This window comes from Choristoneura fumiferana, chromosome Z, assembly GCF_025370935.1.
Source record: "Choristoneura fumiferana chromosome Z, NRCan_CFum_1, whole genome shotgun sequence".
Taxonomy (NCBI): Eukaryota; Metazoa; Arthropoda; class Insecta; order Lepidoptera; family Tortricidae; genus Choristoneura; species Choristoneura fumiferana.
The window spans coordinates 21,211,745-21,238,230 of record NC_133472.1 but is presented as its reverse complement, the minus strand read 5'-3'; the positions used below and the strand labels follow the sequence as shown (position 1 = coordinate 21,238,230).

General features: G+C 37.1%; 2 protein-coding genes across 3 annotated transcripts in view; both read right to left on the bottom strand.

Annotated features, from left to right (window-relative positions):
• LOC141431490 (beta-alanine transporter-like) overlaps positions 1-3,452 on the bottom strand; it is a 41,176-nt gene extending 37,724 nt beyond the window's left edge. The window contains exon 1 of the mRNA XM_074092688.1: positions 3,004-3,452. Within this exon, the coding sequence (XP_073948789.1) occupies positions 3,004-3,006 (3 nt within the window). The 5' untranslated portion in view covers positions 3,007-3,452. The remainder of the gene's footprint in view (positions 1-3,003) is intronic.
• Positions 3,453-10,425: 6,973 nt separating this feature from the next.
• LOC141431301 (solute carrier family 22 member 3-like) lies at positions 10,426-26,178 on the bottom strand. 2 transcript variants are annotated; one of them, XM_074092420.1, is made up of 11 exons: positions 26,069-26,178; positions 24,151-24,371; positions 21,139-21,325; positions 20,253-20,382; positions 19,555-19,683; positions 18,742-18,934; positions 17,359-17,464; positions 17,025-17,257; positions 14,541-14,620; positions 14,097-14,272; positions 10,426-10,626 (listed from the first exon to the last, which is right to left on the bottom strand). In XM_074092420.1, the coding sequence occupies exons 1-11, from the start codon at positions 26,108-26,110 to the stop codon at positions 10,435-10,437; spliced, it is 1,689 nt and encodes a 562-aa protein (XP_073948521.1). In that variant the 5' UTR covers positions 26,111-26,178; the 3' UTR covers positions 10,426-10,434. The 2 variants fall into 2 exon arrangements, with proteins under 2 accessions (XP_073948521.1, XP_073948528.1); XM_074092427.1 differs by lacking the exons at positions 17,025-17,257; positions 17,359-17,464.
• Positions 26,179-26,486: the final 308 nt, after the last annotated feature.

The following is a 26,486-nucleotide window of genomic DNA, read 5'->3' as shown; positions in this document are numbered from 1 at the left end:
CGACTAATGGACAGGCCATCTGTTAAAAATTCAAATAACAAAAAAAATCGGTTGCGTGATTTTTTCTTTTCTTTTATTGTTTACGCTTTAGATGCTTGCATATTTAGCCAGCAGTTTTAAAATTGAAAACTATTTTAAAACTTATTGGACTATGCATAATAAAACGAATTAATCCTAAATATAATTGAATATTCGTAATCATTCATTGTGTTTTACGAAATTAAATCTTGTTTTTTTAAAATATTTTTCACATTTGTCATTTTGAGGTTATTTCCACGTCCTAAAAACCGTGTTGGTTGTTTAGGGGTTTCCAACGTAAGTGAATTAAATAAAAAACTTTTATCCCTAGATAATAAAAAGGAGCTTTAGTCCCGATATGCAGAGTAAAGTAACATTTTATGACCATGAGAAGTGAAAAATAATATAAATAACAAACGAGTAGTATGTACCTAATACCGGCCAAAATTTATGTGTTTTTTATTTGTTTGTTACCTTTTCACGTCTTAAACTGAACTGATTTGGATGAAATGCGGTATAAGTACCCGAGGACGGACAACATAGGATAATTTTTATCGCGGATAAGTAATTGCATAGTTCCCGCGAGATAGCGATAAACGAATTGTGCGAGGACGAGGCGCGGGCAACAGCTAGTAGGCACGAGTAGAGTAGGTACCTACGTATTATAGTAGAAAGATCTTAGATGAATGATTGGTCTCGCGCGCTCGCTCGACTAGATACCGCCGGCGTACTTGTCAAATGCGGCAACAAATAGTACGCCGAATTCGGCGTACCCGAGCCCGAGGCGAGTCAGTCGCGTTGCAAACTGTGCGTAAGGTGCATGTACCGAATTTTTTGGTAAACTTTGGTCATAAACCGAAGTAAAATGCCAGTTTTCGCAGTGAAACTGTGTAAAAATAATACTAAAAGAAATAAGAAGGACAATGGGATTAGGATACCATCAGTAAATATCGTATAATTTCGAAATTACAAAATAAAATAACATGAACCCTAAACGCCATTCTGTGTTGCCGCGTACACAAGAATCAAATTCTCCGTGGTTGAGATTTTAATAAATTGAATTTTATTGTTATCATCATTAAATGATGATAAATTTTAATAACTTATTTTATTTAAGTATCTAACGTAATTATTATATATACATAACCTAGTTCTATATTATTTAATGTTTATCTTTGTGATATATACACTGAAAGTGTATAAATTGTTACCCGACACTATTTAATTAAGGGGTGAATGAGTCTTAAAATTAAAAATGTTTTTCGTCTTCCCATTCAAAAAGCCCAATCAGCTGATTTACTTAGGTATAACGGGAAACGAAAAAAAATTTTTTTTTCGTATTTCTACTCATTTTCCTGAAATGTTAACTTTTTACCCGACTGCCCTAAGGAGAGTTATGTTTTATATTCTGTAAACAATTTTTTTTTATTTTAGTCTTAATTAACCTGTACATTATATTAGGTTTAACTGTAGGTGCAACGTGTTATCTTAACTACGCAAAACTTCTTAGTTGGTGACTCAGTCCATGAATTTTTAGTAATAATTTGTAAATATTGAATGTCCTTAAAATATATATATTTTTAATTTAAAAGTGAGGCCTGATCATTGGTATACCTACATCATACCAACCATTTTTTAAAGAAGAAACCTACGCCTAACCTATACACAAACATATTAATACATTCACTCTTAATTACTTCTTAATTTCTAAGTATTTCCTAAGATACATTTTGTAACCAGTAACTTAATAGACCACAGAATAATTTATTTTCCCAATAATTCGGGTAACAGTGGAGCAGCTGGCAACAGAATTCGTCACGCACACTAGCATCCCTGCAAATTGTCTTGTTTACACCGTTCTTACGCCCACTACAATATTGAGTTGCCGCATTCACGAACCTTTTGTTTTTATGTAGCGCGGTACTAGTCGAGCGAACGCGCGAGACCAATCATTCATCTAAGAGAAAGATACTGTTTACATTTTTAAGTACAGAATTGACATTGCGATTGTACGGTACATTATTATGTTCACTATAAACACATAGCGCTGCTTTAATTTCATAGTGACACAACTCAAACTAGGGCAGTAGGTACATTTTGAAATATGTCACTATTCAAAGTTCAATTTTAACGCTCCCTTTATTTTGAACTAGCTTATGCCCGCGACTACGTCTGCGCGGATCTAGGTTATCGCGCGGTGGCGCCCTCTACCGGAATAAAAGGTATCCTATGTTGATCCTTGGGGTTCAAACTACCTATATACCAAATTTCATCAAAATCGGTTCAGTGGTTTCGACGTGAAAGGGTAACAGACAGACAGACAGACAGACAGACAGAGTTACTTTCGCATTTATAATATTAGTAGGGAAGTAGGGATAGTAGGGATTGTGTCCCTATCAAATTAAAGCATCGAGGTACCTACCTGTAGCATTTGCATTATTTATGTATATGATCGCCGATCTGATCTGACATTACAATCGAAAGCACGGATTGTTTTATACCTACCTACTAGGTACTCAAAAGAAAATAAGGGCGACGGAGTTTTATTGATAAATCGAAAATAGTAATAAGTAAATAACTCTTTATAACATTCCTTTTCAAAAATTGATTTATTAATAAGTACTAACACAATACAAGTATACTTTTCATTCAAATCAAAAGTAGGTATTTAGATAAAAACGCAAACGTAGTACCTAACCTACCTATTTTTAACGAAATTTTACCGTTTAAAATCAAGTGGCCGTTATTTTATTTTGACTAGTAAGTATACGTACAGTACTTAATTCATAACTCGTTTCTCACCTACACACTTTGGGGGAAAGTAAAAAAGATGGAACGCATTGAAAGTTGCTATGATCGCTTGCTTAGACTAAATAATTATTAGAAGGCAGTTCAAATAATGAATGCGTTTTTATTGTTTGTAGATATGTTTTTGTTCGGTAAAATAACCTTTTTTTCGATTTATGTCAACTTGATATCACTTACCATTTTCCATTCAGAATTTGACGTGTGTTTTATGCTACATTCAATTGTACATGTACATGATTATAATATGAGCTTTGATAATCTATTAGTACACCAATTTAATATAGCTAAATAAATAATCTAGATCCGTCAAACAAACCACTTTTGCAAAAAGTTCAGTTTACTCGAACGACTTCTAACTCAGAAATTTAAAGCCACCGGCGCGACCGCTCGATGCTGACATCAATGTACATACTGACACTGCCGGTGCCGGATGATGGAACAACCAACGTTATATATATATTATACACCTTTAACTTTAAACAACACTGAGGAAAGTTGTCACTGGAGATGTAGGTATTAAACCCAGGCGTAGTATACTCGTATACTAAGCACTTCACTCCACTGTACTAAAAGTAGTTAAGTAAGCTTAATAATCACTTTTTCGGTAGCTCTACGCTACGTTACTCGATTTTCAGTTTCAGTTTTGCCGTCCCTGAAGTGACAGACAGCGCAGTGCGGCAAACACGGCGTGAATTTAACCAATGGGGATCCAGCTCTCAGCGGTATCGACCAATCAACACGTGTATACTATTTAAAGCATTTTTTATGCGTTTTATGCGACAGAAAGCCTTTACATTACTTAGATGGTTTGAAGGTATACCCTAAATACGTACCTATGGATACTTACTCACGATATTCATAAACTTGAATGGATATTTTGATTGTTTTTTAATTGCTGTGTTTTCCACTTTTTTATTTTGACTTATTTATTTCCAATAGGTCGAGGGGAAATGGGTAATTTCACCCGAGTTTGACACTCTACTTTTGATTTCGACTGTGAGGAAAGTAAAAAAGTATAAAATAGTAAAATATATTATTAAATTTAATTTCAGTATTCAGTAAATTGAATTTACTTATATCCAACCTCTAACGGTACCTTTTCGACCTGGCCACTTGCCACAGCCGAGTATAAATAAAAATCGAGTTGGTCACGACCAAGGAGTTTATATACCTACTAAACTGGAGGTTGAACGCCGAACGAAGAAGTTTGACCTTTATTACTTATTTATATATTCCATCTCTTTCTTTCACATTTCACGAATGACATACATCTCTTTCTTAACCTAACTAAAGAAAGAGAGAGAATCTGTTCGTGACTTAATTAAGATCAAATTTCTTGTTTTAATTTAAACGGATGTTCGACGTTCAACCTCCAGTGTTGTACTATATAAGCTCCTTGGTCACGACGTGAATCTAGATGGCCATGCCGAAACGTGAAAAAAAAGTGTAATTAACGTAACTCAATTTAACTATCTTCGACTCCGTGGCTAATCGAAATTTAAAAAAAAAATACTTTCCACCCTAGAGATGAAAACGCAATTTTCCACCCAGCTATCTATCCATGAAAATTAAACTTTCCGAACAGGAGAGATGAAATAGTTATTTGGTTATGCAAGGCTGGAAAGTAACTGTTTGGCACGAGTGCTTATATTGAAAGCCGAGCAAGCGAAGGATTCTAGGATTGAACCACGAGCGAAGCGAGAGGTTCAAAAGAAGAATCCTGAGCGTAGTCGAGGGTTTCCAAAGGCACGAGATGCTAAACAACTTTACAGCCGAGCGAAACACACAATTTTTCACCTCACGACAGCGAGAAAAATGTAGATGGAATAAAATAAATTGATCACTTATAAATCAGTTTCAGGTTATGCAAGGTAGCTTATGCCAATGGCTTCTTCTAAATCGCAGAATTCTCATCCCATTGTAATATAAAATACATCCACGTTCTTGTCTCCATAAAAAGAGGGAATTTCGAAGTCCAAGTATAAGTTCAGCTTTCTAGATCCAGGGTTTGGGTTGGACGTTGATAAGTGAGTTAGCCAGTAATTTTTACATTTAATTATGCAAGTAGCTAAACCTATTTAAAATTTTAATAATTATTAGGTACTAGAATTGGTAATACACCTTATTGGTGGTGACCTTTTTCCCTCCGGTAGGTGCGTTCAATAAATATTACCCGAAGTAGACGTAAATAACATGCATTAATTAGTTACATTTAATTTACAGATTTTTATGATATTTTTGTTTAATTATTTATATTTAATCTATATTCTATATTATACTTATTCTATATTCTTATTTATTTACTATAATAACTGTGGACATGTAATTTTTTGTGTTTGGTGCGTGTGTGTGTGTGTTTGGCGCTAACTATTTTCTTCCTAATAAAATTTCTGTTTGCTCATAATTAAGTATTTTTAACATATCTATCAAAGTATATTTACAGTCAAACAACGTCATCGAGTAAATGTTGTTTTCTTTGTTAATCTTGTTGTACAGGTAAGCTGATTGATACGCGAATTGTCTTTTTGCAAAAAAAATATGTTAGCTTACTTAGGGTTCATACGGGCACCTTAAGAGCTCTTGGACGTATAAGTAATGCTGCACTATGTAAAATTGTTATTTCTAAAGTTATGACTGTGAAATTTTGTGAAAACATTCTTCAAAAAATATAATTGGAACACATTTCGCCATTATTTATAAATTTTACCCTTAAAGGGTATAAAGGGGGGAGGGGTGAAAGTTTGTATGGGAAAAATGTTATTATTGAAGATTTGATTCTAAAACTTTGTGAAATGGTTCTGAAACAAAGGTAAACAAACACGTTTTTCACTGTTTTTGAAAATACTACCTCCTAAGGGGGTAAAACGAGGGGAAAAAATAGTACTTATGGAAAAATGGTTTTTGAATGTAGTAATATGATGAATGTATGTTCGTGTAGTTTTAAAAATAAATGAAAGAACACTAATATAATTGTTTTTGGAAACTCTGGGGGTGAAATAGGCGGGGGGGGGGGAGCCGCCCGGGTAGAAGAAAACTCATTTTAGGGTTTGTTTTATGAAACTTAGTGAACATTGAAGTGAAGAAAAATAGAAGAACATATTTTAATCAACTCATGTCTCACATTTCACATTTTTTGATATGTCTGTCTACCCCTAAAGATAAACTCTTTAAAAGGGGAATGGAAATTTGCATGAGTTGCACGTTGGTTTCGAAACTATGATCTGATTTATTAATGAATTAGAATAAATATAATTTATTTATACATATTCTATAAACTATACATAGAAAGATACATTAGAAAGTAATAACAAAGTAATAACAAATAAATATGGAAGACTAATAAATTGATTAACTAAGAAAAAAAAATGGTCAAGTCAGTCTGTCAGTCGGAGTGTGGTAGGGCAGCACCATCATCAAAGCCAGACAGCTTCGCTGCTGGCTTCCATTTGTGACGGGTGCCTCGAATGCACATGCTAGTCGCTCTAATTATGGAAGTTATTATACGAGCTCTCAGCCAGCCCAAGACGCAAGACAAAGATCGGTCCCAGCGAGATGAAAGTGCTTCCCCGAGGTGTTTCACAAAGGTGGCCATTTGTGGTGCAAATGACTCCATCCACGGAGGCCGGAGGTGACAAGGGGTGTAAAAGTGGTATGACGCAGCTCACAGGCATTGGCATATTTGTTTTGCTTTTCAGATTCGGCAGATTTTAAGACAGAAGCAACAGGGCGTGAGATGTAAGAAGGAGCGTCGGTGTCTACGACACGGATATCGAATAACGCCTCCCTCTGGGGCTGTTCAAGAACAGGATAAAAAGAATAATGAAACTCACCATTTAAAAAAAACTCCACCACTAATGAGGTAAAAAGGGCGGTGGAAATTCGTGTAGCGAAAAGTTTTTTTTTTAGGTTAAAATTATGAAACTTAGAAAAAGCCTTCAAATAAAATAAAAGAACATTTAGTATTTCATATTTTTTGAAAATTCTACGAGTAACTCGATAGCGACGGCGTAAATTATTTTTATGGAGAATTGTATAGCGTCTTGTCATTTACGCCGTCGCTATCGAGTACGGTCACTGTAAACTCATGGTAGTGGTACCGATCACCTGTTGATACGACGAATTTAAATGTAAACAATCGACTGGAAGCAGATGCCGGTTCAGCGGCATCAAGTTTGGAGTCGAAACGACCGCCGGTGCAACGTGAGAGACCGCGCGGTCCGCGGCACTCCGCCAGCAAGCAGCCAGCTGGACGCGGGTATGCTGACGGGTGGATGAGGAGGGGGTCACATTGGTGCAGAATAAAAGCAAGGCTTGCAAGAAACCTTACAAGAGTCAGTGTGGCTCTGCAGAACCGGATCCCGGCTGCTGATGGGGACCATCGCGAGTGCTGCCTTCTAGCTGAAAGACGCCGTTTAAAATTATTCTTGATTATTTTTAACCGACTTCAAAAAAAGAGGAGGTTCTATTCCAGGTCAGAGCCAATGTTTGTATTTACTTATTTATTTTTATATGCCTTCACCGCTTAGGTACTCAGTCAATTGTGGACCTATTTTCAAAATTATTTTTTTATTCGAAAGAGTACTCTTCTGAGGTCCCAAAGGCAAGATCTGGTGATGGAATCCTAGGGAAATCGAGGACCAACTTCAAATTTTCTGGGCACACCTATAGGTGCCTATGACGATTTTAGTATTTTTAGCATTAAAATAATCATTTACATTCAGAAAGTATCATTTGGTAAACTGGACCTGATGAAGAAGACCGTAGATGACCAATGGAACTCGTCAAAGCTAAGTAATGCTCGCTCGTCTGTAAACGATCATGATTAATACACCTAGATAAGCGACTCGAACTGATCTGATACTGAAGCCGAAAGGTAGGCAACGGAACTCTGTTATAAAATATAAACCGGCCTAGAGCGTGTCGGACATGCCCAAGATAGGGTTCCGAAGCCATTACGAAAAAAATTCAAGTAATTATGTGCGTTATAACACAATTAAAACACTTACTACAGTCTTAAAATCTGTTACCAGAAAAAGATCGTATTTTCACGGCACTTACGTCCTTTTGTTGAGAAGCGGTATATCTGATCAAACCAATTTTCGTTACTGATTACTCAGTCAATTGTGAACCGATTTTCAAAATTCTTTTTTTATTCGAAAGAGCATTCTTCTGAGGTGGTCCCATTGTCCGATCTAATGATGGGATCCTAGGGAAATTGAGGGCAAACCTCAAAATTTATAGGCACACCTATGGCGATTTTGGCATTTTTAGCATTAAGATAATCATTTACATTCAGAAAGTATCATTTGGTAAACTGGGCCTGATGAAGAAGACCGTAGACGGCCAATGGAACTCGTCAAAGCTAAGTAATGCTCGCGCGTCTATAAACCTAGATAAACGACTAAGAAGAAGCTTTAAGTAAATGATTCTTTCGAACTGATCTAATGCTGAAGCCGGAAGGTAGGCAACGGAACTCTGTTATAAAACAACGTAACTAAGCCGTGTTTGGACTTAATAGAATCGTTGTGAGATGTACTTAAGCTACAAATCACTAAAAAGTGAGAAATAAAGAAAAAAAATAACAAAAAAGTAAAACCGACTCCAAAAAAATACAAAAAATAACAAAAAAAGGAACCGACTACCAAACCCTTAAAAATATTTTTCTAGATAGGTACCTACCTACTAGCTCGAAGTCGGTGCCTCAGCACGAGCCAGCAGGAGTGGAACAATAGTCGTCTACCTCACCTACATACTATAAGTTTCAATCACTCCTGCTGGGTCGTGCCGAGTCATTCCATTTTTTGTTATTTTTTATTTTTTTGGAGTCGGTTTTACTCTTTTGTTAAAAAATTTCTTCATTTTATAACAGTATACTTAAAGGTTCCTAATTTAATTATGACATTTTTTTTAAATCCGTAACCATATTGTTCACAATTATTTTTCTCTCATGTACCACGTCAATGTCTCTCGTCATGTTTGTAAATTTTACATTTGACCTTTTACAATGACTGTGAAGTGTGAACTTGTATTACGTACCTAAGATTTTTTTTCCACTTGGCTAAAAAGTTAATTATAGGTACCTACTAGTATTTTCTATCAATGAACTAGAGCCGTCTACGCGCGGTCTAGGTCAAAGTTAACAGAAATAAAAAAACTGGCCAAAAGCGTACGACACGCCCAAGATAGGATAAACTGAAAGCAGAACCTGTACGCAGTAACTGAATCAAGAGAATTTTCTTCATTTGGAGGCCTAGCACGCCAGGGAGCTACTCTACTACGAAATTCGAAAATCGAAGTCCATATCGTACCGTCCCTCTCACTCTCACTCACGCATTAAATAAAATTAGCATCAGCGGGAGGACAAGATACGAAGTACAAATTTTGCACTTCGTAGGGCCTGGGTTTGTCGCAGACGAGAAGTGGTCGTGTTGCTCATGCAATTATTCTTTCTAAGACGTATGCGAAAGGCATTAATCATTTTTATTTATTTAAAGTGCGGCTATCAATGATGATGATGATCATGGCGGCAATCAATCACACTGGCACTGCCACTGGATTATGTTTTACAAAATCAATACCTAATACCTACTTCATTACAAAGTAAAACTTTCCCGAGAATTATTATAAACATTATCAGATTGTTTATACAATCAGGTAGAGTCTTCGGTAGAGAAGAGGTACATGTTCACTATAAGTTTACATCCTATAGCTAAGATAAAGCTTAGCTACAGCTTAGATAGAGCTAAGCTTAAATGCATAAAGATAGCTGGATATACGGAATTATTCACACAAGTAAAATCCAGTAATGCACAACCAGCTATAGCTGATTTATAAATCTATCTGTCTAGAGTTTTGAAATGTTACAAGAAGTGTCTTTCTTACGACGACTTAAAGTAAGACCATGACGTAATTTTTGAGAAAGTTATTTTAATCAATTCCCTTGAATTTAGGCACGTTCCAGCCAGCAGCCAGAGTGCAGCGCGCCTTCCGGGCAGCAGGCGTATGACATGACATGGCAGTAGATTGTCGCCAAGGACTGTGACGGCCTTCAACTCGCATTCAACTCTCGCTCGTGATTCAATTATAGAATCCTTCACTTACTCGGGATTCAAAATCAACACTCGCAACAAAAAACAACTTTGCTCACTTGTTATTTGTTGCACAAATAACTATTTCCAGTAAGTACGAGTACTTACATATTTAGTGACTTACCTAAACAGGTATATCGGTACTTGGGAACCCTGCACTCTTGTTGCCAAATCCGTATCAAGTCAGTAGTGCATTGCCTAACGAATATGAATGGTCACATGAGACGATTTTCAACTTCGCTTGCAACCAGATGCTGTCATAAGAGTAGGAAATTTATACCTAAACTTGACTTTTGTTCTAGAAGAAACCTTTTATACGAAAGTCTACTATTTCTTCTGTTCTAACAGCTAGGTTTAGGTACGCGAACAAAGCAGCAGGTTGTGGCTGGTAAAGAAATAATTAATCATAGAGTTCAAGGAACATGTTTTGCTGTATAACAAAGGAGTGCCATGCTTCAGTTACTTATATAGGTCACGCGCAAAGCTTGGATTTAAATGAAAAGAAACGCCAATGGGTATGTTAGTCTGTATTTGCTTGTAGGTGTGAGGGTCGTGGGGCGCGGCGAGCTCGCGGCGCGGCGATGCGGTCCCACTCAGCCAGCGTCTGCGGCAGCGGGCGGCCCGCCGTCTCGGGCAGCAGCAGCGCCACCGCGCCGCCCACCACCGCCGCCACCCCCACCAGCACCAGCGGTAGATCCTCCCACACACGCTCCTGGACACAACACCACACTGTCCAATAAACAACATACTATATACACATCTCACATCCCACGAGAATGTCATGGTGTCTTCGTGGCTATAGCTAGCAAACTGCGTCGAGAGATCATTTTGATTAGGTGATCCTGAGAGTGAGAGCGCCGTAGTCTCGTAGGCGTAGCAGAGTCGTCTTGCGTGTATTTTTAGAATTAATTAAACCACCGAAAAAACAGAAAAGCAAAAAGGAAAATCTTTTTTTATTTAACCTTACCCTAGGTACTAGTTTGAATTCGGTGCCTCAGCACGAGCCAGGACGAGTGAAAGAAGCCCATCAGGTAGACGACTATTGGGCCACTCCTGATGGCTAGTACTGAGGCGCCGACTTCAAACTAGTACCTAGGTTAAGGTTTAAAAAAGGTAAATAAAGGTTTATTATTTTTTAATTTTCCGTTTTTTCGTCGGTTTAATTTTTTGTTAAAAAGTTTTTATTTCGTTTTTTTTTTACCCACCCTTAGGGTAATTTTTTTTTCAAATACCAAGTTCAAGGTATACCCTATCCGATAAAAAAAATATCAAAATCGGACTACTCTGTAAAATGTATGGCTATACATTACAATCAGTGACTGAACTATCAATCATCCCCTGTTTTCCTACCCTTAAGGTAGGATTTTTTTCCAAATTACAGTGAAACCTGGATAACTGGGACACTAAGGGACCTGCAAATTTGTTTCACTTATAGAGGTATTCCACTTACCCAGTGTCTCAGATATCCAGGTATAAATAAATATCTGTCTCATTTACGGAGCGTGCCATTAATAGAGGTGTGAAAAGAGGTTATTTCAGTTATAGAGGTGCAATTATTAAATAAAATAACGTATTTTGTAAACAATATCATGAGCTTTAACCTTTTATATAATCAAAAAAATATTTTTTACTAGCTTTTACCCGCGGCTTCGCACGCGTAAACTATTCGGTGTGGTAGCTGCAATTGAAATTTTTGGGATTTTACAAAATTCCCCTGGAAATTTCCAATATTTATATCGTGGTCTTCATTGAGGTTGTGTTGTGAATAACTGTACAAAATTCAAGACTCTAAACCCAGTGCTGAAGTTTCAAAATTTTTCCCTATCCAAATTCAAATGCAAAATTCAAATTCAAATCATTTACTCAGTAAATAGGCCGCAATGGGCACTTTTACACGTCATTTTTTATACTACCAGCGCTTTCGGAAAGACCATCATTGCCAAGAAGAATGCGTCGCAAGAAACTTGGCAGAAAGTCATTTTTTCAAAATAAAATACTTAAAAACTACAGTATACAATTAAAGAAAAAAATACGAAATAATAATAATAATAATACAGGGATGTATGGGGTCCCTTAGTTACAAAACTATACCGTGGGAATATCGGGATAAAAAGTAGCGTACTTATGTGTTATTCCAGACATACGGCTACCTACATCCAAATTTCATGCCTCTAAGCCTAGCGGTTGTTATTTCGACATTTTATTCCTAGGTATCCCGTGGTAATATCGGGTCAAAAAGTCATCTATGTGTTTTTCTAGACATCCAGCTTCCTACATACCAAATTTCATGACTCTAAGCTCAGCGGTTAATATTTCAAGATTTTATTCCTATCCCGTGGGAATATCGGGGTAAAAAATTGATTATGTGTTATTCCAAAGGTTCAGCTACCTACATACCAAATTTCATGGCTCTAAGCCCAGTGGTTGTTATTTCGAGATTTTATCCCTAGGTATCCCGTGGGAATATCGGCTCAAAAAGTCGCTTATGTGTTATTCCAGACGTCTAGCTACCTATATACCAAATTTCATGACTCTAAGCCCAGCGGTTAGTATTTCAAGATTTTATCCCTATCCCGTGGAAATATCGGGGTAAAAAATAGCCTATGTGTTATTCCAGAGGTCCAGCTACCTACCTACTAAAATTCATGGCTCTAAACCCAGTGGTTGTTATTTCGAGATTTTATCCCTAGGTATCCCGTGGGAATATCGAGTCAAAAAGTCCCTTACGTGTTATTCCAAAGGTCCAGCTACCTACATACCAAATTTCATGGCTCTAAGCCCTGCGGTTGTTATTTCAAGATTTTATCCCTAGGTATCCCGTGGGAATATCTGGTCAAAAAGTCACCTATCTGTTATTCCAGACGTCCAACTACCTACATACCAAATTTCATGACTCTAAGCCCAGCGGTTATTATTTCAAGATTTTATCCCTATACCGGGGGAATATCGGGATAAAAAGTAGCCTATGTGTTATTCCAGAGGTCCAGCTACCTACATACTAAATTTCATGGCTCTTAGCCCTGCGGTTGTTATTTCAAGATTTTATCCCTAGATATCCCGTGGGAATATCGGGTCAAAAAGTTACCTATCTGTTATTCCAGACGTCCAACTACGTACATACCAAATTTCATGACTCTCAGCCCAGAGGTTGTTATTTCGAGATTTTATCCCTATCCCGTGGGAACACCGGGATAAAAAGTATCCTATGTTTTAATCAAGGTTATAAACTAACTTTTCGCCAAATTTCATCCAAATCCGTCCAGCCGTTTCAGCGTGAAAGAGTAACAAACATACTCACTCACTCACTCACAAACTTTCGCATTTATAATATTAGTAGGATACACAGTACAAAAATGCACAGAGAATGCGTCAATCAAAAAATCTATAATTTGGAATTATCAGCTATAAGGTGTTTTTCAAGGATGTAAATTTTATCAATTATATTTTGTCACCAATTGTTGATATTTCATAATAGCTGTGCAAAGATTCTAGTGCTTTTACTGCTTCGCGTTTAGAATTTTTCATTAAGTAAGTATCTATTTTTAAAATCGAACTAAAACTGGAGGTCTTTTACGCACTGTTAGCCAAGTGTGTAAACAAAACGGAAATTTAACTTTAATAAAGTCGCAGTTAGAGAGGTAATAAATTGACGTTATCTCAGTTACAGAGGTCATAAGTACCTATAAAATTCAAAGAAAATAATTCAGCAAAAGTATTCTTTAAAATGAAGTCTCAGTAAAAGAGGTAAAATATACTAGCTGTCTCAATTATATATAGATGTAATTATGACGGTAAAATCGAAAGAACTAATCCCAGATATAGAGGTTTGTTTTATCCCACTAACAGAGGTAATCCAGTGCTAAATTGTCGGGACTTCACCATGAGTTCCAGCTATGGAGGTTTCTCACTTATCCATGTGCCACTTTACCAAGTTTTACTGTATATATATAGGTATACGCTTTCCAAAAATAAATATCAAAATAAAATAAAATATATGGATATATAAGTACGTGTTGACTTGAGAACCTCCTCGTTTTTTTTCGTCGGTTAAAAAATACATTTGCAATATATTTTTAATTTTAAATACTCGCAAGACGGGTCGTCGGCATAACATTAATATCCGTTGATTCCTGTTCATGAAACCTTCAAACACTCAAATATGACGAAAGTGGACTCACGTACCGAATAGACTAAGAAGGGCGAGAAGAAGGCGGCGACAAACCCGCTGACGTGCACGAAAGAAGCGCCCGAGGCGCGCACGGCCGTGGGCAGCAGCTCCGGCGTCCACTGGATCACGGCGCTGTACGCCATGTTGGAGAAGAAGCGCGCTGTCACCGCGAGCGCCACCGACGCCACGCCTGTAACCCCCGGAGGCACACACAGATTCACAGAACGAAATTAACTAACCAAGCCAAATACAGATTATTCAATACAGATGGGCAGAAAGAGTAAGCTGTATAAGTTCTTAAAACATAAGTATGTCGACTGAAAGGACCACCGCAAGCTTATCAAAGATCGGTGCGCGAAATGGTTCTGATCAGTTTCTGTTATTTCACGCGCTTTTAACGTTACTGTACTTACCTATTTACAGTAAATTACTCAGTTTTCTTGATCAATTATGCTCACCTCGTGGTACGAAAGCTCCTACGAAAGCAATGACTCCTCCTAAAATTAACGGCCCAGATACTAACTTGCGTCGGCCAAATCTGGAAAGTAGCAATTGGTAAGGCTGTTATCATTATAATAAGATAGTAGAAGGTAAGCTATATAGGTAGAGTCATTCACGATGACGCGTGCCGTGGTTCTTATTACAATTTCATTCATGTTTAATTTTGACAAAATTACGCGTCTTCGTGGATGGCACTAGGTAATAGGTAAGTATAGTGTTTTAATATTATACTAACGGTTTATTTGATTGTATCAGTGTAGTGATAATACCTACTTACAACAAAAGAGTAAGTATTGCGTTCAAAATAATCCTAGACTTCCTTCTGATAGCCTGAGATCCCACCGTTAAATTTTGCACCTCTGTTATTTTCAAAATGTGTTAAATAAAAGATTAAACATTAGATAATACAAAGCCTCTAAATCTTGCCTCATACCATTGCCATAGATCTTGATACCTACGGCAAGCTATTTTTTCCAGTCAGTCTCTTTTCTAAGATATATATACTTACTTAATTTCACTTCCAAACTAATACCTACGTGTTGCGGGTGTCCATGGGCTGCGTACCTATTGCTTCCCATCAGGTGACCCGTATGCTCGTTTTCCCAGACTTGTATAAAAAATAATAATAATAAATGTGAGCTCAATTGTAAAAAAAGTTATTAAAAATAAATAGGGCCGTTATCTTGCCGTTATAAGTAGATTATATTTGCAACGTAACAGCTCAGCTCATAGATTCTTCATTGCAGTTCCATTACAGTCGACAAAACAGCACATCACTAGCTTCAATTGAAATGTATGAGTACCTAATTAACGGATGCCATTACATTACGTCTGTAAGTTTATCTACGAGTAAATAAGAAATAAGTCGCCCTTGTGGCCAAAGAAGATTAATAATAAAAATAGCGTCTAGATTTTCAATTAATTATTTTTTTGACGGTGGAAGCATTTTACAATTCCACTGAAATACTCGCACTTACGGGTTTATTTTGTCATGATCGGAAGATCACATTTCATATCGTAAAATGATTACGAGATACTTAGCTACTGGACTAAGAAAGGGTACATCCCTGTAAAATCGAGATATAACTTTTAATTTTGAACTGTACTTATGTTTATTTCTTATTTAGTTTCTTTTGCTACCTTTAATTATGTATAGGTAGTTAAGAGAATTGTAATTCATTGTGCTCATTTAAAATGTGACATGCCAAAGAGCCCTTTGCGAACTGTATGGATGTTTGTTTCTCTTTAACGCTAAAGTAGCTGAACAGATTTAGATGAAATTTGGCACACAGATGATACTTTAACAATAATGATTGATTTTTTGGAGTCTTTTTGAATTTATTATTTCAACTCCAAATTTGTTACTTTTACGGGTATCCCGTGAAACCATATCGAAAATACAAACTGAGACATGGATGCACGGAAAAACCAGAAAAAGAGACTAGCGCTGGGAATCGAACCCAGGTCCTCAGCAATCCGTGCTGCGTGCTATAACCCCTACACCACCGCTGGACAGGAATATAGACACGAATTTTTCCTATGCATACATATCTCAGGTTGCTTATTTCTACTACGCTACTTTTGCAGCAGCACTATCGACATCTATGTTCCGCTCTCATCGAGAGCGGACGAACGGCTCAGCTGGTACTTTTATAGGTTGAACCTACAGTAATTATTTTGTAATAGTAGTAACACCTTAGGTAGGCACTTACTAATACTTAGTATCTTGGTGACAGGGTCAATCAATAATCGTATCGCCGTGGCCTTCAGAACTTGAGACCTTATAATTTTATAATATTAATCTGATGATCTCATCTGTAACCATAACTAATTAAGTCGATCTATCAAATAGCATAACTAGTTACATACTGAAAGATGCGAAAATTTACAGTTACATCTTCCACTATACGTACCTAAATACCTATAGTAAAAAGTTTTTGGTAAAAATTTAATTTTTAATACAAGTTTTTATTGCTGACTGTACTTTTTGTTGACTGTACTTGTATTGTCACCCAAACTACACTTGCATACCAAATTTCAAGTCGATGCCATTAACCGTTAAAGAGTTCCGTCCTGTGGAGACGATCTTGGCTGGACTACCAGGATGTCAGTACCAGATTATTGTATTGTCATGCAATTTACATAAGTTTACCAAATTTCAAGTCAACCCAACTATTGGAAGTTGGTCGAATTCAACTTGCAAGATTTGATTAGGTACAGACAGATAACGGGACGGGTGAATAAATAAAAGTTTGTAAAAAAAGTGAACTGCGAAAGGGTACCAATGTGAAACTTATTTAGGAAATGGTCTCTGAAAAACTTCCACATATCTACCTAAAAACGCAATTTTGTTCGACTAATTATACTTAACTAGATTTTTCACACCAACACATAAATATTGTAATAGCGACGATCGTGTGACCGACCCTGACTAAACTTACCTGTCTATCAACAGGACCAACAAAGCAATTGATGGAATTTCGGTAGCTGAAGCAAAAGTGAAAGTAAGGAAGAAGTCAAGGCCCAGGTGTTCCGACAGCCGAATGAGTCCATCGAAAACCAGAGCGCACGCCATGAATGAAATCACCAAGAAGAACACGGTCTTTCGAAGATTCTTGTTCTTAAAGATAATAATCAAACTTTCGTCATGCCGTTTAGTCGTTTTAGCAACAACCTGCAACCACAATAAAAAGCACTTATTTTGTATCTTTCAGGTTATTTACGGACAGGAAACAAGGCGACACTCGTAGACTCTAGAGTTATTTATAGACTTACAATAAACTCGTCAAGTGCTTCTTGTGATATTTTTGTTTTATTGATTTTTTCAAATCTTCTCAGTATAGTGACCGCCTCATCTACTCTCCCTTTCGAGACCAACCATCTGTAACAGCTCAGAATTTGATTATTTCAAATACGCATGCGTACAATTAAGAATTAATGTTATTGAGTACCTAAGACAATAATGTTTTAAATATTCTCCGGATAAGCCAAAGTTATAAATTAAATGCCCCATTCGACAGTTCCGTCTTTAGGGGGTAGTCATGGAAAAATACCATGTGCCATTCTCTCTGATTTTTATCCCTGGAAAGTAAAGGAATCCTGCTTGACACAGGCAATTGCGAGTACCAGCACCAGATAGTCTACACTATCTAAATATGAATTTTAGGGCTTACTAATGTTCCGGCGAATAACGTTTGCCAACCTATTTCATTTCGCAACTTTTCATTTCCCAACTGTTTAATATATCTGAAACTGTAAATATTTCAGGATTTTTATAAAACTAACCTAACCTAACCTAAAGGGTTCTACACTATGGCCCTGAAATAAATCCTGAAATATTTACAGTTTTAGAGTTTGCGAAATGAAACAGGTTGCCAAACGTTACGTTGCGAAAAGGCAGTACTCAGAATTTTAGAATAGAAATACTTTATTGATAATCTGTACCAACATTATAAATATAATTAAGAAGTAAACTTTGTTATTTTGTCTGTTTGTTAATTTGAATATAGGGGGATGTGGAAACCTACGTGAAACGGTTTTGTTTTATGGAATGAAAGCTACATTATCTCATATTAACACGTAGTACTTCATGTACCTACTAGGAAAGGGAAAGAGAGAGGAATAATTATGGTTTCCAAATTCGTAGAATTCTAGTTAATTTTTATGTCATAAATAGGACTTATTAAATATTTAATTATGAGTTTGAATGAGGCAGTAGGTACCAATACCCTTAGTGTAAGTTTTCGGTTACAAAATACGTCTCGATCGCGTTCGCGTTAAAATACTTAGAGCGTATATTTTAATTAAGCCCTCAATTTGTATGGAAACACGAACATCGCAAACGATCCGCTAGAGGCGCTGTTCGTGTTTGCATACAAATTGAGATTTTAACGCGAACGCGATCGAGACGTATTTTGTAACCGAAAACTTACACTAAGGGCACAGTACCCTTAGTGTATGTTTTCGGTTACAAAATACATCTCGATCGCGTTCGCGTTAAAATCTCAATCTGTATGCAAACATGAACATTGCAAACGTTCCGCTAGAGGCGCTGTTCGTGTTTCCTATAAATTGAGATTTTAACGCGAACGCGATCGAGACGTATTTTGTAACCGATAACTTACACACTAAGGGTACTGGTATTGTAAGATTCGTTACCCAACACTCTCCGGCACCAGTATCGGCGTGAGCACGACGAGGAGCATGGGCAGCGACGTGGCCAGCAGGAAGTGCCGCCAGTCTGCCACCCACAGCGCCAACCACGGCAGCGCCAGGCAGCCGCCGCCGAAGTACAGCGCGATCGACATGTTCGCCACCCACGCGCGGTGTCGCACCCCTACGTACTCCAGCACTGCAATACGTCATCGTGACCATTCTACCGGACACCACCAAAGCAGAGCAGAGACAGGACGAGACATGTGTAGTAAACAATCAATGGTAAGTGAACACAGAACAGAACCTTTTCTGTTCCGTGTAAGTTAACTCGTTATTACTTATGTCACATAGGGTTTTAAAAATAAAAATACAATTACAGGTGTTAGTAGCGAAGTAGTATTGCGCTACTTACTATCATGTTTTATTGTGTTTATCGTGTCTCCCTTGGCTTCGATGAATGTGTAAGGTAGCATTATCTAAATACACAATCCTAATTTGGCGTAATTCATAGGTACCTATCTACTCATATCTCTACTCTATACCTAGTTTGAACGCCATCGCGATTAATTCGAATAGGTAAGTACAATTTAACCAACTGCAAAAAAAAATCTATTCTCTTGAATAACAAAAAGAAGACACGTGTTTAGGGTTCCATAGTCCCACAAGATATTGGGAAGAAAAGAGCTCTACCTGATATGCCAACATATACTTATAGGTACCTACGTCACAGTTTACCTACAAGAATGGTACAATATTAACTAAGATTTACTTTATTTTTATTTTAGTTTTGTTTATATACTTACCATAGTTACTCACCGAGGATGTACAGAAAGAGAAAACATCCATCACACGCTATGCCGACCAAAAACCGACAAAGAGAAAAATCCCAAAAACCAGTCGTGAAAATTGTCGCCACGCCACCTACACAACCCACCAGATTGGCCACTGTAATTAAAATAATTCAATTAGTAAAAGTAATGGATGATGATCAACGATGATCCGACCGATTCCGGTCATGGCGACCACTTCGACTTCTAATTACTTATTTGTTTGGCGCTCATAAGAAAATACCGGGGCGACGAAGCTTCGCTCCGGCAAAAACTCGAAAACACGTGTTTTCCTAGAGTCAATTGATCTTCCGCCCCGGAAAATCCTCACTTAGCACATTTCATCGAAATCATTAGAGCCGTTTCTGAGATCCCCGAAATAAATATTTTTTCTCGTTTATTTCATGTTAGTTAACAGTTACATAAAAAACATTTAAGTGATAATACCCGTTACGAAGGTTATCACCAAATTTCCAGTCCAGCTAGGAACTCCAATGGGAAGTCTTAACAATGTTTAGATTACATACATTTAGGTATTCAATTATTCACTGTAAGTACTTGTACCAACAACCAACGACACGGAATACGGTCGGCGAGCCTGTACAATACGACCGCAGATTAATTATCTGCTAATGATATCGTATAATGTAATGTTCATGAAAACCGCTCCAATATATATGTAGTTACCGAATAAGGCAGGTATCCGTCCGAACATGTCAGCGAAATAGCCGAGGCTGATGCCGCCCACGATGGAGCCCAGGAAACTGATGGCCTGCGACCACGCCACCAGCACCGCCCGGTCGCACACCCAATCGCGCTGTAACACGTAACACGTTAAATTACCCACAGTCAGACTACTTTTTAGGGTTCCGTAGCAAAAATGACAAAAACGGAACTTAGCTTAGCTTAGAGTTAGACTATTAGTGCTAGATAGCTGTTATTTTGTATATATAGCGATTATGCTACCTACTAATATTATAAATGTGAAAGTTTGTGAAAATGTTTGGTTGGATGTTTGTTACTCAATCACGCAATAACAGCTGAAGGGATTTACATGGAAGTTGATGTACAGATACTTTATATCCCGGTAATGCGTGCCCGTGGCCCGTGGGGTGGGATAATCGGGCACTGTCCGAGAACGGTGACGTACCGTACTCGGCTCTCAAGATGACAAAGAGGTAGCAAGATGGCGTGTTAACTTCGTTTGCAATCAATAGATAGCGTTGTGCGAGCGAAAGTTGTCCTACCAAATTGTTACCGTAACCTTTCTTGAAGCCAAACCCTAAGAAGCCCTAAGATATTTATTTATTGCTTTGCCATGGTAACAAGAATCGTGTAAGTAAACGGTTGTCGTTGTATTAAACAAGCTATTTCTAATCCGGGCGAAGAAATAAAAATTTTAGAGTGGGAGGTGCGCTTGACTTTCAAAATGCCATTTTGGCTAGGTACGGAACCCTAAAAAGTAAAAACTCTAGTTAAGTCCCTGTCTCCATCATACATCAAGCAAAATTTCAGACTTCTAAGTTGATGAGCATTGGCTAAATTCACTAGCTTTCTTTATTACAATACAAACCTCACTGACGACACTAGAGTACGGTATGTCTTCGAACAGGAACTCCCAGCCGTGGCGGCAGGGCACAGTGGGCGTGCCGGGCGCGGGCGGCTGCAGCGACTCCAGCACCTGCGTCCAGTTGGCGTCGTACATCAAGCAGCGGTCGTAGCCGCTCGCGCTCGCGCTCGTCGGGATCGACAGGCTGCGCCTAGTTACGTAATAAACGTTTGCACTAGATCTAGGGCAGTACCACTACCTGCAAATTACAGTGACCATACTCGATAGCGATGGCGTAAATTATTTGTAGAGGCGCTGTACAATTCTCCGTACAAATAATTTACGCCGTCGCTATCGAGTACGGTCACTGTAAACTCATGGTAGTGGTACAGAGGTTTTGGCCACCTTATGCCCGTTTTTGGCCAGTTGACATTTCAAGTCATAATATAAAAAGTTATAGTAGGTATTAAAATAATATGTTTAGTGTGTTTTCAAAAGTTTGGATGCGCCAAAGTTCGAAAATGTATCTCATACAATTTTACATCCTAATGAGCATTATACATTTTTATTTTAGATAATAATCATTGGAACTCCGAATTTATTATACTCATAATGTCATTCAACATAAATACCTCTATTACTATTAATAATACTCATACTATTACTATTACTAATACTATTACTAATACTATTACTAATACTATTACTAATTGGGACCTTCACAAAATCTAAATGCTCCAAAAAACGGGTTAGGTTAGGTTAGAACTGCGACCCTCACGGAACCGAAATCCTGCCAGAAAAGTGGGTTAGGTTAGGCTAGAACTGCGACACTCACAGAACCGAAAAACTCCCTAGAAAAGTGGGTTAGGTTAGAACTGCGACTCTAACAGAACCGAAATCCTGTCAGAAAAGTGGATTAGGTCAGGTTAGAACTGCGACCCTCACAGAACCAAAATCCTGCCAGAAAAGTGGGTTAACTGCGATGATTATATGAAGTAAGTTTAAAAATAAAGAAATTCTCCCAAATAACATTATGGGTATAGATAAAATCTCAGTGTTGACATTATGAGTAAAAAACACCGAAATATGTATCATTATGAGCAATGTAGGTAGAAGTAAAAATAATCATTTTAAAAATATATAACAAGTAATTTTCGGAGAAATGATGATTCTGATTACAAAGCGGTATTATTAATATGAGCCAATATGGACCCCCAAAAGTTTATACTGAAACGAATAAAGTTTGCAATGATTTATTACTATTAATTTATTTCAAACGTATATTTAAACAATATGGCCGGCCATAAACGGTAGGTACAGCGGCCACAAACGGTACTTTTGCCCTACATCGTCCATCGCTAATACTATAACACACTAATATAACATTTACAAGTAGGTAGATACGAGATGTGGCATGGCTCGACGGTCGCTGCAAAGACTGCTACAGTAGCAAAAAGAGACAACGGTGTAATAACCTCTATGGTGTTGGCAAAATCCCCTAACTACTTACTAATTAAATATATACCTACATTTTTTTCAAGCATTTAAAGCGTCACTTCATAAACAATAAAGAAAAGAAAAGCAACGCAACAATAATTTTTTCACACCTCTCCTTCAGAAAAGTTTCTTTTCCTCCCTGACGAGAGGGAGCAAAGTGCAACTTTTCTGTTCAAGGCTTTTCTAAGTGTTTTATTGCAAATGCCATTTTTTGAATCTGATAATTGTAAAGCCACGCCATTTTCTATGCTGATTGTTCTTTAATAATAGTAAGATATTTTTTCACAAGTTTCTTAATGCTTGCTGGTGTGAAAAGTTGTATGAACCACTCGGGAGCAAAATTATTTTCATCTTGGGCGTTAATCCTTGAATCCCTCATTACGCTCAGAATTCTATTGCACGGAATGCCGAGGACCTGGGTTCGATTCCCAGCGCTGGTCTATTTTTCTGGTTTTTCTGTGCATCTATGTTTCAGTTTGTATATTCGAGAAAGAGCAGTGTCCAAATATTACTTTCAGCCAAGTTTCTTGCGGCGCATTCTTCTCGGCAATGTTGGTCTTTCCGAAAGCGCTGGTAGTTTAAAAAATGACGTGTAAAAGTGCCCATTGCGGCCTATTTACTGAATAAATTATTTGAATTTGAAATTTGAATTTGGATAGGGAAATTTTTTGAAATTTCAGCACTGGGTTTAGAGTCTTGAATTTTGTACAGTTATTCAGAACACAACCTCAATGAAGACCACGATATAATTTTTTGAAATTTCCAGAGGAATTTTGTAAAATCCCGAAAATTTGAATTGCAACTAGCAGACTGAATAGTTTACGCGTGCGAAGCCGCGGGTAAAAGCTAGTCATAACATATTTGAATGTCGAAATTTAAGATATCGTACATACAAATCGGCTTTATTTATTACTCCTTTCTCTTTAGCATTTATTTTACATAATCAACTTAGTCATTTTTTAGCACTCGCCGGTAGCGACCGCGTTGTTCTGGTCACAGTTCTAACTTAACCGAACCAAATTGTTTTTGGTAATTCATGTTCAATAGGTTAGGTTAGGTTAGTATTGCGTCAAGGCGCGATGCGCCTCAACTGAGCGGAATAGGAGCTCCGTCGACCCTGTCACGTGATAGTTCATACATAGGATATTCGATACTCTATACTTCGATATTTTGGACTTCGATATTTATATCTTTCGATGTCACTTTAGTAGATAAATATATTTCGATAGATTGGACGTAGGTTATCTGACCATTTGACAATATAAACTTTCGTTATTTTAATTTTCGATATTTCGATACAGTCGATATTTTATTTTTCGATATTTTGAACATCGACATTTTACCCGTAGGTATTTTAACTTTCGATATTCAAATATGTAACCGTAATTGGTAGGTATTTACCTATACAAAAAAAAACAATTCGCGCACGCGAGTGCGCTTTACTGCTAAATAAAGGAGTTATTACCAACCAAACGCTCGCTCGCTCTTACCAAGTGTCGTAGATATTTCAGTTCAGTTCTGAAGTAAGTACTTACGTACCTCAGTTCAATAGCCAGTTCCGCCAGTTCAGGCACGCGGCACCAGTGCTCCTGCGGCGTGGGCGTAACGAACATATGGCCCAGGTACACGAAAGCCCACACAAACCCGAAGGGCATCATCCCCACGAACAGCAGCTTCTGGTACAAGCCCATTTCACCCACATCTTTAATGACTGCTTCGAGTGCTGCGCCGATCTGTTTCTGTTCCGGAGGTTCAATTGCCTGAAACAATAAATGTAAATAGTTATTTGTGCAACAAGAGAGCAAAGTTGTTTTTTGTTGCGAGTGTTGATTTTGAATCCCGAGTAAGCGAAGGATTCTATAATTGAATCACGAGCGTTAGCGAGTGATTCTAGGTTAGAATCCTGAGATCAGCAAGGGATTGAAATACACGAGATGCAAAAAAACTTTGGTCTCGTGTGATACAATTTTTCACCTCAGCAGCGAGAACATAATTTAAATGTAACATAAGAATAAAACCACATATACCTACCTGTTTACAAAACAAACACATTTTACACATTTATCAAATATAATAATTACATTTAAAACCATAAAAAGAGTCCAGTAGCTACAATACAAATCGCATACTCATAACATGCAATCTTAACTTCTTGTACTAATGTCACACTTATTTTTTAATACTGCAAAAAGCCTCATCTCGGGGTAATTGAAAAGGTTGAACAATTAAACCTTTAAATATGTTTTTTATTAAGATTTCTATTACATAAACATAAATAGATTTGTTAAAAAAACATTCAATTTAACAAATAATAATTATACTGTAGAGGCAGTATACGAAATTCTTTTATAAAAAAAAAACAAGAGAAGCGGCTTTCGTGCAACGAGGTTGCATACTATATTAAAAGATCGGGAAAATTTACATTTTGGAAATATTTCGATATATTTTTAATACCAAAAATTTAATTTAAGTTTGTAATCGACAAATTTGATTCTATCTCTTGCTTTTTTCGAGTTGAAGTGAATCGACAGATCAAAGTAAAGTTCAAATATTTGAATTCAGTGAGTAGACCCAACACTGTACTCAGCATTTAAAAAAAAAAATTAAAAAGTTACTTTGTCTCACGGAGTGAGCAAAATCGCATTTTGCTCACTGATTTCTCATAGCAAAACCTGCCTGTTTTGAGGTGCTGAGGTGAAAAATAACAAATTCTGTTCTGTTCATGTCTTCGATACTCGACCTTTGATGACAATGATTCTTCCCATCATAAATAAGAAATTGAAGTTATGGTTGACTTAATTGTTAATTCGATAGTAAGCTGTCTGGTTAAATTCGGTGCCTCATGATTTAGGTTTAGACAATCATGCTTACCTTTACTTTAGTTTAAGTTCAGTACAAACAAGTAAATAAACATGCGTACTAGGTACTCATCTTTTTTCTACCTAATTGGTGTTGTTGTTGTTGTAAGTAAAAGGTTATTTTGTTCCTTATTAAAAAGTTACCTTGACAAAAATATGGCACAACCATGTCACAACACAACCACTGCTGCCAAAACCTTAAAGGTTTAGTATTTATTTAGTACTCTTTTGCCCGCGGCTTCGTCCGCGTGGAATTCGGTTATCACGCGCTGTTCCCTCGGGAACTGTGCATTTTTCCGGGATAAAAAGTTGCCTAATCACTCTTTGGTCCATAAAACGTATCTCTATGCCAAAAATCGGACAAACATACAAACACACACACTTTTGCATTTATAATATTAGTATTGGATATGGATTTAGTATATATTTAGGCTTGGCATTTGCGAGAAATCTTAAGACCCCGAATTCTGGCAATTCATTCGCAAGTTAAAAATAAACATTCAGTAGGTATTTAAATCTCTGCCATTAACAAGTAACAGATGAGAGGATATTTATTTCTAATAAATAACTACGAGTAATAGAAAGAATCAGATACCGACCTGGATCGAATTATTCTCCTTCGGCTTCACGTTTAAATCCATTTTAATTAATCAAGCAAACACTTGATAAGTGTTTAAGTGTTTCGGTATCAGTACTTTCCTGCGCTATGAAGCTATTTTCTCAAATATTAATCAAGTTTTTATAATAAGCAAGTACCTACCCGAATTATAAGATAAGATTTCGTCAAATACGTAATTGTGTCATATATATAATTGATTAAATCCGCGCGTTAGTAAAGACTATTGAACTGATATGACTTTAAGGATATCTTATCACAGAATAACTAATAGTACACATACTACCGAATGATCAAAATTCAAAATTCAAATTCAAAATTCAAAAGATTTATTCAGTAAATAGGCCGCAATGGGCACTTTACACGTCATTTTTAAAACTACCAGCGCTTTCGCAAAGACC

Coding starts and splice junctions, on each gene's coding strand:
- LOC141431301 (XM_074092420.1), bottom strand. CDS start 26,110: ATGGATTTAAACGTGAAGCCGAAGGAGAATAATTCGATCCAG. Junction 24,372..26,068: donor AGGAGAATAATTCGATCCAG/GTCGGTATCTGA, acceptor TTATTGTTTCAG/GCAATTGAACCTCCGGAACA. Junction 21,326..24,150: donor GAACTGGCTATTGAACTGAG/GTACGTAAGTAC, acceptor TTACGTAACTAG/GCGCAGCCTGTCGATCCCGA.